The 19302-nt window shown below is 38.0% G+C and overlaps 1 protein-coding gene and 1 pseudogene across 2 annotated transcripts in view; both read left to right on the top strand.

The window, feature by feature from the left end:
* Positions 1-19302, top strand: part of VPS8 (VPS8 subunit of CORVET complex) — a 247367-nt gene that overhangs the window by 190975 nt on the left and 37090 nt on the right. For both annotated transcript variants that reach the window (XM_059163253.1, XM_059163252.1), the window contains exons 42-44: positions 820-900; positions 2548-2717; positions 5550-5715. In XM_059163253.1, coding sequence (XP_059019236.1) covers positions 820-900; positions 2548-2717; positions 5550-5715 — 417 coding nt within the window. The remainder of the gene's footprint in view (positions 1-819; positions 901-2547; positions 2718-5549; positions 5716-19302) is intronic.
* On the top strand, positions 10588-10748 carry LOC131826075 (U2 spliceosomal RNA; annotated as a pseudogene).

Genomic DNA, 19302 nt, shown 5'->3' with positions numbered 1-19302 from the left:
ATTCATACTTGCTGATACTGCTCACAATATACTATCATGAAAGTATGTAAAATACTCCTATTCTGTACACTAGGAGATACATCTCTGTCTCTTACCCTTTCTCTCCTTTCCCAGAAACAAGGCTGGAAAACAGTATCAATAGTATTTATCTCTGTGTGGCTGGATTTCAGTTTTTTGTTTCTGTTTATTATTTGTTTCTGTACACTTCAGTGTTTTACAGATTGTACATAATAAACAATTACTTGGCATACTTCAGAGGAAAGGCGGCAGAAGAGAGATTGGGTATCTACATATCTGTTGTTTATCAGTAGGGACTTCACTGAAAAAAGCTTTGAAAAACTGAAAGCTGCTCCTTGGATCCAGAAAGTCTTGTCTTCTAAACTGAAGCGATTTAGTTGTTGGGGCCAGGTGGTGGCTGAATGTGGGTCGCGGGAAAGGTTTGTTGGACAGGTTCTGGTATTCAGGTGAACGTTGTTTTAATGTAGCAGATAAATAAGGTTGCAGAGAGGGACAGGTGATGTTTAATATGAAGGAGAGGAAGCTTCTTGCCAAAACAAAACCTGGGTGAACTTTAATGAGACTTGAAAAAACAATGTCAATAAGAGGCTTGTATCACTTAAATTTTATTTATCTTTTCAAAATATTTGTGATGGCCAGAGGGAAACTGATACACATTTCTAGGTAAAGTTCATCAAGAATAAATACTTACTGAGTGTAGAAAAGTATTTGAGTATCCAGCGTTTTCAGATAACATATATTAAAGTAATATTAAAATACCAAGAACAGAATTAAACATTTTTGCAACTTTTTTGTAATTAGGATCCAGTTTATGGAAAAGGAAAACTTGGAGAAATCCAGGGACTTATTCTGGGAATGTTGGACACCTTTAACTATGAACAAGTAAGCTGTTTTCTGTTTCTAAGACTGTCCTAAGGTAAAAAGAAGCTATTTCTTTTTCTTTGCAGCTATACTTTTTCTTTAAAAATTCCTGTCCATTTAATGGAAGTTTGGTAGCTTGAAGTGTATGCTTTTTAAAAAATTTTTAAATCCGTTGGCCTTAATTAATACACACACACGCACATACACATACACACATAGATATTCTAGAATGTGGAAATGCATCAGACTTGGATTCATTTTATTCGTTTGACTCAGCAATGGAACAGGTTTTTGTTGTTGTTGTTGTTTTTTCCCAAATGAAATGTGTGAGAAACTTTCTGGAAAAATAATTTAATGCAAAGATGTAACCCATGAAAAGAGTCAGCCTGAGTATAGAAAATTAAAGGAAAAAAATTCCTTGTCTTTTATTAAACATTCTGAAGCAGATAATTACCACTAACCAAAAATGGTCATTGGTTTTCCTTTAACTCAGAACTGTCTATAGCTTAATTCTCTGTGGGAACCAGCATGGTATACAGATTTTTTTCCTTACTATAGATCAAAGTAACTCATGAAGCCACCTAGGAAAAGCATCATTTGGGCATGTTAGATACAATATCTGCTTTTTCAATAACCCAAGAGAAGAAAAGAAAAATTGGGGTGACAGGACTTTTCTTGGGGTGTTTAAGAACTGTGGCTTTGCTCAGTGTGCCCAGGGGAACAGACAACCCTGCAGGCATGGACTCTGTGTTAGCAGAAGGGAAGCTGAGGGCAAGGTAGGAAGTTCTTGCAGACTCTTCAAAGAGGAGAAAAGATGGGGTTGATTGGAGAGAATTACAATGGTAAGACCGTTAGACCTAAAAATTCTGCATTATAGATAAAATTAAAAGACTAGCAAAGAGGATGGGCAGTATATCTCCCCTTTGGGACTGCACATTTAAATGATATATATGAATGTTGAAAATTAGATAGTAGGAAAACAATACTTTACAAGCACACAGAGCCTTAAAATGACTTAATGTGATAGCTATGAAAATGTCTTTATGTGACTTACTGACAGATGTCGCAGTCTTAAGTAGATTCAAATGACTTGTAAGTGATCAGGAAAATGTGATCTCTCTGCCCAAGGGAGATGAAAACTGAGTAATGGCCATTAGCTTTTTCATTGAAAGGTTATTTGAAATATTGCCACAGATGCAGTTTCTATTTAAAAACAAACAAACAAGCAAACAAACCACACAGCATTTTTTGGTTGTTCGCTAACACTTTGAGTCATTCAGAGGGAACTTATTATAGAAATATAATAAATAAACAGGTTTGGGTTTATCTAGTCATTTGAAAGCCATCAGTACTGAATTAAGCCACAGAATGGCAGAGCGCACATTTCTCAGTAGAAACTAATGACAGTCTTTTAATAAGTATTTTGAGACTCTTAATGTAGGCAGTTGTCATTACTTGCACGTCAAAGTTAACCACTTCAGTCTTGGAGTATTTTGTGTTTGTTTTATCAGTGTTTTGCCTTCATAGTATATTCTAACTTCACCGTTTGTGGTTGAAAACTCAACAGTGCCATTCCTCCCTCACCCTCTCTTTCTCTTTCACTTAATCATTTGTGTGTGTGTGTGTGTGTGTGTGTGTGTGTGTGTGTGTTCTTTTGGTCTTTCATAGACCCTGCTGGAAACAACTACTAGCCTTCTAAACCAAGATCTCCATTGGTCGTTGTGTAACCTGAGAGCTTCAGTCACCAGAGGACTGAATCCCAAGCAGGATTACTGCTCTATATGTTTGCAGCAGTACAAGAGACGCCAAGAAATGGCTGATGAAATCATTGTCTTTAGGTAAGCAAGAGAAAGGAAATGTTATACAGTATGGTGTGTGACTTGTATGGTATTACCAGGCAGGGATACACGTGAATACATAGCCCCAAGCAATCACTCTAGCAGTGAACAAAACGAGGCAAAGTTCCTGTCATAGACCTTAACATTCTGCATAGGAGTTGGGGGAATATATGGGTGGTGACAATATAAGATGGACTCTGGACCCAAACTTTTTGAGTTCAAATCCTGATTCTACCACTTACTACCCATGAGACTTCAGACATGTTATTTAATCTCTTTACTTCTTAGTTTCCTCATCTGTAAATTGGGATAATAATGACCTTGTCCTTAGGGTTTTGTGAAGATTACAGGTGTCATTGTGCTGACATATAGTAAGCACTATGTAAATGTTATAGCTTCTATTATTATAGACATAGGATAATTGGTAGATTTGATGGTTGGAAAGGGAAGAAGTTCTCATCACACAAAGAGTCCATTCTCAACACATGTTTATTGAGCTCACAGTGTACGCCAGGCACTGTTCAAAGGGATAGGGTACAACATGAACAGAACAAAGGATCTGTTCTCATTGAGTTTATAGTCCAGTGGCAGGGATAAACAAGTAAAATGCCTGCTAGTGACTATGGTGGAAAAAAATAAGACCTGCTAAGTGAGAACAGTGTATGGTATATAGGGTGATCAGGAAAAGCATCACTGATACGGTGACTTAATAACAGACAATTTAAAAATTAATAAAAATGTAATAATACCATGAATAAAATAACATACGGTGTAAAGGAATGTTGGGAGCTACTAATATCCAAAGAGTAATTAGGGAAAGTCTCACTAGTTTAGTGACATTTGAGTAAAGACCTAAGGTAAGTGGCCAAGCAGTATCAGGGAGTGGGTGCCCCAGGCAGAGAATCACCAAGTACAGAAACCATGAGACTAGAGCATAGTCCGTGACTTGTGGAACAGTGAGTAAGTGGGCTTGTGTTGGCAGAGCTGAGTGAAGGAAAGGGAAGATGATAAGAGATGGCTTCAGAGGAAGAGCAGGCCAAATCATGTAGGATCTGGGTCATTATAGAGAGTTAAAGTTCTACTCTGAGATGAGAAGCCATTGGATGGTTGAGGATAGGTTTGACATAATCTGGCCTATGTCTTAAAGTATCACTTTGCTGTGTTGAGAATGAATTACAGAAGGTCAGAGGTGAAAGCAAGGAGACCAGTTAGGTTATTGGAGTAATCCAAGGGAGAGATGGCCCAAGGCAGTACTAATGAAATAAGAAGTGGTAGGATTTTGGATATATTTTGAAGGTAGAGCTGATAAGACTCTTTATAGATAGGATTTGAGGTGTGAAAGAAAGAGAATGGTCAAGGATGATGCCAAAGTTTTTGGCCTGAGGGCCTTCCACTCAGGTCATGTTGCCAGGATCCTGGGATCGAGTCCTGCAGCAGGCTCCCTGATCAGTGAGAAGCCTGCTTCTCCCTCTCCCACTCCCCATGCTTGTGTTCCCTCTGTCGCTGTGTCTCTGTCAAATAAATAAATAAATAATCTTAAAAAACAAACAAACAAAACCCACAAAACACATTTGTGGCCTGAGCAACTGGAAGAATATAGTTGCTTTTTATTTATTTTTTTTATTTAATTTGATTTTATTTTATTTTGATGTTCCAAAATTCATTGTTTATGCACCACACTCAGTGCTCCATGCAATATGTGCCCTCCTCAATACCCACCTCCCACCCTCCCCCTGCAAAACCCTCAGTTTGTCTCTCAGAGTCCACAGTCTCATGGTTTGTCTCCCCCTCCAATTTTCCCCAGGTCTCCTATCCTCTCCATCTCCTTAGTTGCTTTTTATTGAGATGTGGAAGGTTGGATGAGAACCATGCAGTAGGGGTAGAGCAGAGTGGAAATTAAGAATTTGGTTTGGGGGCGCCTGGGTGGCTCAGTGGGTTAAGCCGCTGCCTTCAGCTCAGGTCATGATCCCAGGGTCCTGGGATCGAGCCCTACATCGGGCTCTCTGCTCAGTGGGGAGCCTGCTTCCCTCTTTCTCTCTGCCTGCCTCTCTGCCTACTTGTGATCTCTATCTGTCAAATAAATAAATAAATAAAATCTTAAAAAAAAAAAAAAGAATTTGGTTTGATGTGTGTTAAGATGCCTGTAAGACATCCCATCCGCATATAGGTGGTGTGTTAAAGCTATGGTACTGAAAGTAATCACCAAAGGAGCAAAGCGTAGCTATAGAAGAGAAAGAGTAGAGAAAGACTGTAGAAAAGAATTGACTTCTGAGGTGGCCCAACATTTCAGGTTGGAGAGTTAAGGAGGACTTAGTATAGATGACTGAGAATTCTATTCAACACTCACTTCTGGAAGGCTCATTTAGTAATCAACAGGGAATTTCTTCTTACAGATAGTGTAAGAATTTACTGTAGCACTGTCATTTTTGTAAATAATCAAATCACCACTGTTGCCTTGGGTTTGATGAGGCAGACCACTCATGTTGTCATCAAGCTACTTGAATCATGATTTTCCCCAATTGCATTTTTTATACTATCTAAAAATATGTCATGATTTGAGAAATGAACAGAAGTTCAAGTTCTCTCCCAGGTGGTTTGTAATCAGATTACTGTGATTCTGTTGCTACTCACAATGTAAGTGTACAGATATGTGAGTCCAGATTTTAGAAGAGAGGACAACAAGAAGTAAATTTCCTTTCTTCCTAACTGTACCATAGTCCGTGCATTCCAGCTTATTAGAAATCTTTATCACTTACAAATACACTCTAACGTAGCGTAAGTTTGTGGCTTTTATGATGAGAAAAGTGCAAATTGGTTGCCTTCATTTTGCAGCTGTGGCCATTTGTACCACTCATTCTGTCTACAAAACAAAGAATGCACCATAGAGACCGAGGGGCAGACGAGATGGACCTGCTACAAATGCAGCTCAAGTAACAAAGTAGGGAAATTAAGTGAAAACTCATCTGAAGTTAAAAAGGGGAAGACAGTCCCATCCCAGGTAAGACTTCTTTTCATGACAAGATGGAGTTAGTCTTTTCTTACCGATGTCTTGCAGGCCTGGCCCCATTTTTCTTCTAGGCCTCCACAGATTTTACCTCATGGGTATCCAGTGCATGTCATCTGCTCAGCCCTGTTCAGTATTTGAAGACCCTCTCTTCTTTGCCCCACACTGAAAAACAGGGACTTAGGAGCAAGAGAAGACATTTTCTGCCCTTAAAAAGCATAAGAGCTAGTTGAACAGAGGGGATGTACCCCCATGAGCCCGCTGAGGAGCCTTTGACCAAGTACAAGGTCAGTAAGTCCAAACACTGTAGTCCTCATTAGTAGCTGTCCTCATAGTAGCTGTGTGCTGAAGAGTGCGGAGCTGTCACTCTGAAGTGGGGCCAGCAGACAAGGTAAGTACACACGTGCTCTGTACATAGTTTCCTCAACTGGGTACCTCTCTTCAAAGAACGTCACACAGTCACGTTCATTTGAGAAATAGGCATTGTTTTTGGAGTCTGACTAATGGAGTACATACAACTTATGCTTATTTTACAGCCTTTCTTTTCTTCTTAAGCAAGCAGTAGTGCAGTTGAACTCCACTGCATACTAGCTTTTGGGACAACAGAACTTGACAACATGAGGGCCCCAGTGTGGAGGAGGAGCAGTTGCTAGCTGCTTTGACTTGATCATTATTCTGTTCTCGATTTATTTCCTCTTCAGAGAGAGAAGAGATGTCGCATTTGCTGTTTCTTGCTCCGTCCTCTGTGCCCCCTACCCTGGAGTTGGCCTTAACATCACTTTGTGAAAAGTTGAACCTGTTGATTTTTCTGTTTTATCAGCTTTCAGTGCCATTTTAGAAGTACCCAGAAAAAAAAACTCTGCCTTAGCTTCTCCCAAATAACAGTTCAGAATTTTTATACTCTGTTTGTAAGCATTCATTTTTGTTCATCCAGTGTATATGGAACAGTATGCCAGGCACTGTGCTGAGTGCCAGGGATCCAGCAATGACAAGACATTTTGTCTTGTGGAATATATAACCAGTGAAGTTACAAACAGATTTTGAATTAGTATTCTCAAATTCTTTCTGACACCAAATATATGGTATTTTTTTCAACACCAGGTCATACACTGATTCTATCAATACTCTGGACATCAGCTGGGTGTCCAATAATTTACTAACAATGCTAACTACCAGGAGTTAGCATCAGATTCCACAGGTTTAAGGATTCATTCACACAAGACTACCCTTACTTCAAACATCACTTGCAAATGGAATGCGCCAGTTACCCACCCTTCTTTCTGACTTGGCAGACTCAGAAGTTCCCAGAATCAACCCCCCTGTATTTCGATAATTCACTAGAGCAACTCCTAGAACTTATGAAAATGCTTTACATTTACCTGTTTATGAAAGGATCCAGCTCAGGAGCAGCCAATATATTATATTTTTTATATTTTATATTTTATACATATTCTTTTATTATTATGCCACAAGTATTTGCAGATTAACTGTGCTGTAAGAGCAGGTAATAAGTGGACTTAATCAACATGGGAAATCACAGAAGGCATCCTGAAAGTGCCATGTTAGCTGCCCTGAAGGAAAATGAGAAGTAAGCTAGACAAATTTAGGTGCAGTGGTAATTAGAATGAGGGATACTCTAGGCCAAGGAAACAATATGGGTAGAACTAACATAGCATCTCTGCTGTGAAGCTAAACATTGAGCATGACTGGATCAAGAACATGAGAGAGTGAGTGGTATGAGATAAGGCTGCTGTGGTATAAAGGAATCATATTAATTGCTCTGATGATTGTACCAGAGAAACGGGGAGGGTATGGTGTGCCGGGGTGGCTCAGTCAGTTAAGTATCTGCCTTCAGCTCAGGTCATAACTGACCACAGGGTCCTGGGATCAAGCCCCATGTAGGGCTCCCTGCTCAGTGGAAAGCCAGCTTCTCCCTCTTCCTCTGCAGCTCCCCTTGCTTATGCTCGCTGTCTCTCCTTGGCAAATAAAATCTTATTTTTCTTCTAAAAAAAAAGGGGGGGATTCAAACGGGTTTTAAGGAAGGAATGATATCTGATCAGAATAGCAATTTCTTCCAGAGCAGTATTCTTAGAGTACTCTAACTACAGGGTAAAAAATGGATTGAAAAGGGAAGCAAGAACAGATGTAGAGACCAAGAATATTGACGTAATTTAGAGGAAAGAAGTGATAACTTGTGTTAGAATGATAGAATTTGGGATGGGGAAAATACTATGTATTTGAGATGTGTTTGAGATGTGCACAAACATCAGAATAATTAATACGGTCCCTGCTTTCCTCACCACCTGCATCTCAGGCCACCCCCTTTTTACCCTCTTATCCAATCACGCTCAACTTCCAGTTCCATGCTCTTTTCTGCTTCACAGCATTTAACTGAGAGAGAAGTTACCAGGATTTGATGATAAATGTGTTGGATAGAGCCCGTAAGACAAAGGGAGGAGTCAGAAATAGTACCCAGATTTCTTACTTAAACAGTTGATGGATGATGGTACCATTTACTGAGATAGGAAGCAGTAAACAAAGAACAGACTTGGGAAGAAGAGAATTCATTGTTGAATTTAGAGACTTTGGCAGGACTTTACATGTAAAGATGTTGAGTGTGGTTTCCAGATTGAAAATTTTATTAACTAGTCATCCAGAATGCTTCCAAGCTGAATCCAGATTCTTATGCAAATTATTAAGTCACATCTTGGGGCATTTTAGTTGTTGTTTTTTTTTCCTCTCTTTCAGTTGTATCCTATTCATGAATGAATTGTATTATCTAATTGTTTGGATATTACCAATTGTTTGGATATTACCAATTAAATTTGTCTTTCTAGATAGTTACAAGCAGCTAAAAAAGACCTTTTTTCTTTAAAAAAAATAAAATAAAATTGTGTTTTATCCCTGTAATTACGTATTTTAATACATAATTTTCAAACGTAAAATTTACGTTCCATGAGTTTTGACAGTCACCTTTACAATCAATCAACTCTTGGGTGTCTCCTGTATCTCTTTGTAGTCAACCTTTCCCCTACTCTTTATCCCTGGCAACCACAGATCCATTTTGAGTTCTTTTTTATTAGGCTACAGCATAAAGATTGGAGTTTATTCTTTTGCATGTGGTTATCCATTGAACTGCCTTTGTATCTTAGTCAAAAATCCATTGACTATGTATGTTTAGGTCTATTTCTTGATTTTGTATTCTTCCAGTGGTCTTTATATTTATCCTTTCTCCAATACTGTGTTTTTTTAGTAAATGTGAATATCAGGTAGTATGAGTCCTCCAACTTTATTCCTACTAACATTTGACTATTCTAATTCCTTTGCTTTTCCATGTAAAATTTTAAATCAGCTTGTCAATTTCTACCAAAAAGTCATGCTGGGATTTTATTGGGATTGTGTTAGATCTATTGATTGGTCAATTTGGGGAGAGTTTATGTTTTAACAATATTAAGTCTTCCAGTCCATCAACATGGTATATCTATCAATTTATTTCAATCTTTATTTATTTATTTCACCAGTGTTTTATAGTTTTGGGCATGTAAGTCTTACATGTTTTATTTCTAAGATTTATTTCTAAGTATGTAATGACCTTTGGTGTATTGTATATTTTATTGTTTTATATTTTGTCTTCTAATTATTTGTTGTTGGAATATAGAAATGCAACTTATTTTGGTATATTGACCTTGTATCCAGGGACCAGTGACCTTAAAAAGCTTACTTGTTAGTACTAGTATTATTTTTTAATAGGTTCTTTGGTATTTTCTACGTAGACAGTCATATCATATGCAAATAAAGACTTTTCTGTCTTCTTTTCAATCTTACACCTTTTATTTCTTGCCTTATAGCATTGACCTTTGGTATAGTGTTGAATAGGAATGGTGAGAAGAAACCTCTTTGCCTTGTTACTGATTTTAGGGAGAAGATGTCAAATTTTTCATCAAGTATGATGTTAATCACAGACTTTGTGTGTGTAACCTTCTTATCATGTTTTAGGAAGTTCTTTTTTATTCCACGTTTGGCTGAGAATATGTTCCTAAGTAGGTGTTGAATGTTGAAGCCATTTATACTGCACTGGTTGGCCTATACCCAATTCCACATACCTCAGACAGTGAAGAAAGACAGTACTCTCTTTCACTGACTTCTTACCTTCTCTCAGAGCACCTAGAAAGGGGGAATTCTCTTCAAATTGGACCTACATGTCAAAGGCAGCTTTATTTCTGAAGCTATCTGAGGCTTTCCTATTCTGGAAGGAAAAAGAGATGACTCAGCCTTTTCATTGTGGAGGAAACTCCAGTAAGATTGCTGGTCAGATCCTTTTGGAAATCTTTGTTTGATACTTCCTAGTAAAGAAGCAGTGATTCTTGAATCATATGAAGTAATAGTTCTCTAATGAGAGCTATTTGGGATTTCTTAAATTTTCTCCTAGCTGTCTGTGTCTCTTATTTTTGTTACTAAGACACTGTAAAAAGATCTAGTGTATTGGTAACATAAGAAGGAAAGAGACAATGAAATTTATCAAACATACACTGTAGATGTGTTTACCCTAATCTTCACTATTTTACGAGGGTGATATGTTCCCTCTTTTACAACTGAAGGAACTATTTGCAGAACAGAGAAGGAAGGCCAGTATTTGAACTCGGTTTGTGCAGGACCATCATCACCCGCAGTTTTCCTGCCTCCAGCCTGTTCTATTTTTAGCATTTTGGCTTTCTTGAAACCTGGTAAGACCAATTTTTAAAATACCTCCATACCATATTGGCTGTGCTAATTAAGATTTCTTACCATGTGTGAGCCATTCCGTTTTTAATTATAAGAAAATTTAAAATGAAAATACTAGGTTTGTATTTGATAGCTTTTATTATTATCGCTTCTCGGCCTTTTGGCTAAGATCAAGTGTTGATAGCTTTTATTAAATGAAATTTAAATAAAGTTCTACTTTGGGGCGCCGGGGTGGCTCAGTAAGTTAAGCATCTGCCTTTGGCTCTGGTCACGATTTCAGGATCTTGGGATCGAGCCCCACATTGGGCTCCGGCTCCATGGGGATGCTTCTCCCTCTCCCTCTGTTCCTCTCCATCCTGCTCGTGTTCTCTCTCTAATAAATAAATACAATTTTAAAAAAGAAAGAAAAGAAAGTTCTCCTTTGTTCACTTAATTTCCTTTGAAAACTCTCCCAGCCCTGGTCATTAAGTTTCAAGCAGTGCTTGGAGGAGAAGAGAAGTGAGGGCCCGCCCCAGTGACTCCAAAATCAAGCTGAGGTTGTCTGTCAGCTCCCACTTGTTGCTCGCTACTACCAGGAGGCACTGAGTGCACTTGAACCTTCTCACTGCCTCTGTAACAAGATCTTTCAGTCCAATCAGCTTTTTGTTTCCTTCTTTTCCAAGACTTGTGATAATTTTTCACTTGTTCGGTTTCTGACTCCAGCCCAACAAAATGCAATAGTTACCCTCAAAACTGTGGCTTTGGTGGATGAGGCCTGTCTTCTTGCTGCTCCCTACCTCATTTCTGTTTTGCATAAGTGGTCAATATATATAAACAAGAACTCTGTCATATTAGTTGCCTCCCAATAGCATGTGTGCACAGACTTGATAGGGAGTTATTCCCCCAGAAAGCCTACTCTCCTTTGGAATAGCTACTTTTATTTCTTATGAATGGGAAGAATGACTCAAGTTTCCTTCTTTCCTTCCTTATCTCCTCACCTTGCCTCGGGTTTACAATAGCTCAATCTGAAATGTTTAGACCCATAACTAAATCTTGCAAGTCTGTCTGATTCTCTAGTTTGATTTCAGACAAACTACATTGGAGAAATAAATTTCAATTGAAGTACTTATCAGTCTACTGTATTTTCTCCACAAGTGTTGTTCCCATATGCTATATAATGTAATGTAATGGTTTTCTTAGATTATTTGTTTACTCCTATATTAAATTTATAGTAGCGAATAACCATCTTCATTGGCACTGGTGAGCAATAAGAGAAATTAACCTGCGATTCAATTTTAAAATAATTGATCAACAGGCAACATGTGAATTCAAGGAAACATAATTGAAGATTTACTAAATTATAGTTTTAACATTATATTATTAACAGGGCTTAGAATACTTGAGAGCTGGTATTAAGCTAACACTTTTTTATTTAGATGTATTTATTTTAGAGAGAGAACACGTGAGCAGGAGAAGGGGTGGAGGATGAGGGAGAGAGAATCCTCAAGCAGGCTCCCCACTGAGCATGGAGCCCAGTGAGGGGCTTGATCCCAAGGAACCCTGAGATCATGACTGAGCCAAAATCAAGAGTCAGACACTCAACCAACTAAGCCACCCAGGATACCCCTAAGCGAACACATTTTATGTGCCAGAAACATTCAAATTGTTATTCCTTGTAAAACTTTTTAAAAAAATAAACAAGTATTTAGAGACTCATTAGAAAGTTTTATAACCTATTGCTTGGTATTTTTATAGGGTTGGATAAATCATCTCCTGTTGGTAGAAAGGCATGTACATTAGTCAAATATCAAAGCCCCCCCCCCAATTAAGAGGTAAATATCTGAGAAGAGGATTGGAAATAGCCACCTCCTCCTCCTCTTTTAATAATCAGAACAGAAAAGAATTAAATGAAATAAGCTGATACTTTTATTGGCACTTTGAGTTGGTTTTATTTCTTGATTTTTAGAGTTGTCTAAGAAAATGTTTTATGTTTTGGAGTAGATTTATAAATAATGTCAGAGAGAAGTATTTATAACTTCCAAGAAATTATTCAATAAATGACATTGATTTATGCTCACTGGTCATAGTTTTCTTTTTTTTAATAAGATTTCTTTTTTTTTTTAAAGATTTTATTTATTTATTTGACAGAGAGATCAGGAGTAGGCAGAGAGAGAGAGGAGGAAACAGGCTCCCTGCTGAGCAGAGAGCCTGATGCGGGGCTCGATCCCAGGACTCTGAGATCATGACCCTGAGCTGTAGGCAGAGGCTTTAACCCACTGAGCCACCCAGGTGCCCCTGGTCATAGTTTTCTATTAACCATGGTCCACTGCTTATTTAGTCTGGATCCCTGCTGTAAATCAGAGATTTGGTCTCTAAACCAAATTTAATGAAACTGGAACACCGGGATTAATGCCTGTTTTCATTTGTCCATTTTTAAAGAGTGTTAGTTCCCTGTTACAAACAAGTTAGATGGAAATTAAAGGCTAAACAGTGAAATTTCAGTATTTGGTGACAGCAGCATTTCTCCAAAGAATATCCTATAACTTAAATTTACAAGTTAAATGAGGGTTAATGTAGCTTAGAAGTGCATAGAGGTGGCAAATGATTCTAATTTAAATAAATCTCTTTGAGGAGACCTTTGCCCCTTTTCCAATAATCTTTCTATTATACCCTAGTATTCAGTGATTCATTTGGAGCAAATGCCAAATTCTTGGGACTAAGTACACATTACTGAACAACCCCCCCTAAAACTGAAAATATATTTCCTACCATTATGTAACTAGACAATAATTAAATTGTAAACAAACTATATCAGATTTGTAATTCCAACTTGTGTTAGGCTGTGAGTCCCATCAGGGCGAAGAGTAGAGTGTTGTGGGAAGAACAACATGAGGGGCAGCCTGCTTTTGGAGGGTGATTCGGGAATCGCCCTCACAGAGGTGGTGTTTAAGCTGAGACCCAAAGGATAGAAAGGCGCCAGCCATGTGAAGACCGTGCCATCAGGAGAACCAAAGGGAGCGATGACACATTCGAGGACCTGAGAGAAGCTCAGTGGTCAGAATGGAGAAACTAAAGGGGAACTTGGCAAGGAATGCGGTTGAGGAGGTACTATCATGTCCTAGGAGCCGGGAAGGTCTGGTGAAGTTTCCTTTTTATTCTTAGAGTAGTAGGCAACACTGAAGGGTTTGAAACAGACTGCTGCGGTCCGCTTCCTGTGACTGTGGAAAATGGATCGACAGCCACATCACGATGAGCAGCTCCATCGTCACCGCTGCCGGCGCAGTTTGAAAATCAGATGCTGAAAGTCCTGGAAATTGGTTGACTTCCCTTTGATCCAGAGATGGCTTCTGTCCAGGAGACCAGATGATAACAGTAGTGCCTGAAGAGTGTTTCGAGTCTTTATGTAGAGCTGAAGTCTTGATGGGAATGTGAACAGATGACATTTAAAATTCTATTCAGTGAAATGTGAAAAATGCTCAACTCTATCAGTGATCAAAGAAATACAAACTAAAACAGCAAAACGATGCCATTTCTTAAACTTACTGAACTGGCAAGTTATTAAAAATAACTTATTATAAAATATTAAATGATGGCACTGTCATACATTTCAAAATACATACACGTTTATATTGATGAGGATGTGAAGAGACCAACACTTTGTGCATTAGCAGTGGGAGTGCATATTGCTACAGGTCCGCAGTCCCAAGCAAACCCTCTGACCAGACAGGTTCAGAATTGAGCATTTTTCTGATTTTAAATTTCATTTTAGAAGGTAATATAGGGGCTTCAGCTTCTGACAGGATTCATTTGGAGTTTCTCGGGGGAACATGGACAATGTACATAAAAAGTGGTTCTCAAGACAGTGGACATCAAGCAGTGAGGGAATGTGACTCCTGAGAGATGAGAAATAAAAAATGTGAGCCCTAGGCTCATTTTTAGTGTACTGCCAGGAGAAAGTTTCCACACCCTGGCCCAGGGAGGGAAAACTGAGGCAGAGCTCACCAGTCTGTCAGAGTTGAGGAGACAGCAAGGTGGCTGGAGTTTGCAGAACAAAGTACAGATGGGAGAGAGCTGCCCAGAGATCTGTAGATGACAACTTTCAGTATTAGGTTGAATACTGTTCACTGTATGAGGAAATAGTGTATACTCGAGGCCAGAAGAACCCATAAAAGGATTAGAGTAGCACTGCCCCCAGATCCAGAGCCAGGAGTACTGCCAGCTGGGGCACTGCATACTTCATGGGTACACTGAGTATTAAGTCCTGTCTGAACCTTAGTATTGGGGAAAGTTAACCCTAGACCAACTACAGCTCTGATCCCACCTAACAAAGCTGAAATGCAAAACCTAAAAAAGATCCAATTATCTAACCAAACTGAAATGCAAAACCTAAAAAAGATCCAGTTATTTCCAAATATTTCTTTAAGTTTTATTTCTTTGCAGTAATCTCTATGTCCAACATGGGGTTTGAACTCACGATCCTGAGATGAAGAGTCACATGCTTTTCCGGCTGAGCCAGCCAGGCACCCCAAATTATTTCCAACTATTTAACTACATCTCAGAACAAAGTTCAAGAATATGTTAAGGATTACAAAAGCATTTAACCCAACGAGGTGAAATTCACAATGTCTGGCATTTGATCAAGAAAGCAGGAAAAATGCAAGTCATAAAGCGGAGGGAAAAAAATAAACTATATGACATTCTGGAGAAGGCAAAACTATGGAGACAGTAAAAACATCAGTGGTTGCCAGGAGTTAGTGGGGGTGGGGTGGGGGTGAATAAATGGAACACAGAGACTTTTTGGACGATGAAAATACTCTGTATAATACTGTAGTGGTGGATATATATCATTCCACATTTGTCCAAACCCATAGAAGGCACAACACCAAACGTGAACCCTAATGTAAACTGTGGACTTCAGGTAATAATGATGTGTCAGTGTAACGTGTCATCAGCTGTAGCAAGTGTAGCCTTCTGATGGGGCCTGTGGATGACAGGGGAGGCTGTGCATGGATGGGAGCATAGGATGTATGCAGTATTTCTGTACCTTCCTTTCAACTTTGCCAAGAACGTGAAACTATCCTAAAAAATTGTCTTTTAAAAAAGCAATCCATTGAAACAGACCCAGAAATAGCACAGATGATAGAATGAGTAAACAGGAACATCACAAGTTATTATAATTATATTCCATATGTTTGAGAAGCTAGAGGTGAGGCTGGGCATGTTCGAAAGAGATGTGGAAGTCATAACATCAATAGAACATCTAATGATTAAAACTTCAGTGTCTGAGTTGAAAAGCACACTGGATAGGATTAACAGCACAGTGGATATTGCAGAAGAAACTATTAGTGAACTTGAATATGTAGCACGACAATTATGCCAGGTCAAACAGAAAAAAGACTGGAAAGAAATGAATAGAGCAGCAGTGAATTATGAAACAACTTCAGGTGGCAAAATACACCTGTAATTGGAGTCCTGGACAAAGTAGGGGTGGGGATCATTCAGAAAAAGTATTTGAAATATAATAAAGAGAGCTCCAGTTCTAGTAATGGCAGGGTAACCTGTATTGGACAGCCTCTCTGGTAAACATTTATAAGCTCTTAACAAAATATGAAAAAAATGTTTAGGGAGGAAGCAGAAGTTTCTGATGGCTGACTTCACAAAAAAAAAAAAAAATGGCATATTTGAAGTGCTGAAAAGAAAGGTAATACGGTACATATATTGTTATTAATAGAACATTCCCAATGGGGATATGTGGGATAAATAAAGACTATAAATAGCCTTACTTCACATCAGGTGGGGTTTTGCTATCAGTGCCAAAAGTTTAAAAATGTATGTATTTTGTTGTTGTTGTTGTTTCAGTGTTTTTGGGATTTCAGAATTATAGGAAAAGGGGTGTGGATCCATCTTCCTTGTCAGGAGAAAAATTGGCAGTATGTATTTTTAAATGTCCTATACTTTTTGAAGCAGGGACTTATAGGTGCAATGGAAATAACACATCAAGAGTGTGTGCCAAGTATTTATAAGATGTTTATGACAGCATTTTTTTAAATAAAAAAAATCTGAAAACAACCTAAATGCCCCAGTAGCTTACCAATAGTTGGTGAAATTAGTGATAACCTATCTCTGCAATGAAGGGACTGCTTAATAGAAAAATCCTGTGGTGGAAGAATACAGATATGGTGAAATAAACATTTTCAACAGGTCACATGGGAAGATCACAAAACAATGGGACTCTAAATGTTAATAGTAGTTATTGCTGTGCGATCAGATTGTGATTTTTATTTCCTTGTTTTGCCTTTTAGTATTTTCTAAATTTCTGTCTGTGAACATATATTCCTTTGGTAACCAGAACAACCAAGGCTTGTTAAAAAAAGAAAGAAAGAAAGAAACGATAAGGAAGGTATCCCTATTGCTGTTAAACTTCAGATCACATTGCTTCTCTAAGTCGGAAATCATTAACAAAGATCACAAAAGTTTAACATTATTAAGGCCATAGCTTAATATATCATCCATATCCCCAGATCTAGTGTGTGCATACCTGGATTTAAAGTGTCTCTTTCAAGCCGCATTGCCTGAGGCATTTCCAGAAGGAATTCTGTTAAATGAAAAATAAGACCTTTCATGGGTGATGCTGAACCATTTCTGTTGCCACTTCAAACACTCTCTAACTTAATCTCCAGAGAACAGCTTTCTCAGATAAATTGTCCAGCATCACATCTAGTTCTTGGCTTGTTTTTTTAAAAATCTGCAGATTCTTTCATGAGGTCATTTTTTAAGCTTAAATATCTACTTTGCTTTGAAAATCTATTTTCTCCGTTTTCAAAAAGAGCATACCAGGAGTTAAAATTGGATCATGTTTAGCAAGCTACATCATACATCTGGAGTGAATTCCAGAGTATTAATGTCATGGTATGTTAAAGCAAAGACTGTCAAGTCTAATTTTTGCAGACCTGCTAAGACCAAAAGGACAGTCTGGACAGCCAGCTGTTTTGACCCCTGAGAGGAGGTATGTTTTCTATAGCTACTCTGAAAGTTAGAGGGGAAAGGGGAAAAAAAAAAAGAAGGGCTGCAACGTGGTCCTTTTTGAATAGCTTGATGCCACAGTGATAGGAAATGCCTTCATCGTCTGTACTGGAGGCTCTTAGAAATAGACCGTCAGAACTGAAGGGGTTGGAGAACTTGAATCCAATTGCTTGCCTAATACTTACACCTTGGCTACATCATCCTAGACCGATCCTGTCTACTATCTGTTGCAGTGCTTGCAATACGGATTCTATTTTTCCTTGTAAACTAACAAGTTGCTATTCCAATCTCAGATACTAATCCCTGTGTACTTAGTATTTGCTAGAATTCACTGCTGACACCATGTAGACTTGGAGTTTTCTTTAAGAGATAATTAGATATGCTTCAGGGTTGTTGTTTTTTTAATAAATATAGGGTTATTCATATTTTCTGTTTCATCTTGGGTCCATCTTTATAAGCTGTTTCTTAAGGAACATGTCCTTTTAATTTGTCATATTTGGGGCTCCTGAGTGGCTCAGTCTTAAGCATCTGACTCTTGATTGCTCCTCAGGACATGATCTCAGGCTCTCAAGATCGGAAACCCGAGATCCACTGGGTGTGGAGTCTGCTTAAGGTTCTCTCTCTTTTTTCCTCCCGCTCTGCCTCTCTCCCCTCCTAAAAAAGTTGTCAGATCTTTATTTTGCCAATTTTATTGGCATAAAATTGTTCATAATAGCCTCTTTTTAATGTGAATAAGTATTCCAGTATGTAGTAATATATATTTCATTGCTGATATTATTGTTATATGTTCTCTTGATCAATCTGAGTTATAGTTTATCAGTCTTATTGATATTTTCAAAGAATAATCTTTTGGCTTTGTCAATTTTCTATAGTGTTTTGTTTGATTTCTGTTGATTGATTTCTGCTCCTTATTTCCTTCCTTCTACTTAGTTTTATTTTACTTTGATTTTCTTTTTCTAGCTTATTAAATTGGAAGCATATAGGCCCTTCATTTTAACCTTTCTTATTCCCCAGTGTAGTATAAAAAGCTGTAAATATCTTCCTCTAAGCACTATTTTTAGTTGCATCCTACAAATTTCTTTAAATGCTTTATTAAGGTATAACTGATAATAAATAAATTTACATATACAAAGGCATATAAATATGACATGTATCTATCCTTGAATTCATCACTACAATTAAGATAGTGACCCTCTCACTGCTAAAAACTTACTCAGTTTCTCCCATCTGTTCCCCAGAAACCACCAAATTGCCTTTTTGTTATAATAGAATAATTTGCATTTTCTAGAGTTTAACATGAATGGAACCATCAAGTAAGTTCTCCTTTTATTTAGCATAATTATTTAAGATTCACCCATGTTGTTATGAGAATTCATTTCTTCTTATTATGGAGTAGTACTTCAGTGTAATGCATATACCATGGTTTGTTTATGATAGCACCAGTTGGTGATAGGTGTTTCCAGCTCTCCAGTTTCTGGCTGTTACAGATTAAGCTGTTTTGAAGATTTGTATATGTATAGGTCTTCGTATGGACATATACTTTCATTTCTCTTGGGTAAATACCTTTGGAATGGAATGGTTGACAACTATGACAAATGTGTGTTTATCATCTTAAGAAGCTACCAAACTGCTTTCCCAAGTGGTTGTACCAGTTTATTCCCCTACCAGCATTGTATGAGGGTTCCAGTTCCTCCACACCCTTGGTATAGTCTCTTCAGTTTCGGCTACTCTACTAGGTGTGTAATGGTATCTCATTGTGTTTTACTTTGCATTTTGTGAATGACTAATGATGTTGAGCATCTTATCTTGTGCTTATTGAGTATTCATACACCTTTACTGAAATGTCCAAGTCCTTTG

This window comes from Mustela lutreola, chromosome 2 (assembly GCF_030435805.1).
Source record: "Mustela lutreola isolate mMusLut2 chromosome 2, mMusLut2.pri, whole genome shotgun sequence".
Lineage (NCBI taxonomy): Eukaryota > Metazoa > Chordata > Mammalia > Carnivora > Mustelidae > Mustela > Mustela lutreola.
This window is presented reverse-complemented; position numbering and strand designations above follow the sequence as displayed.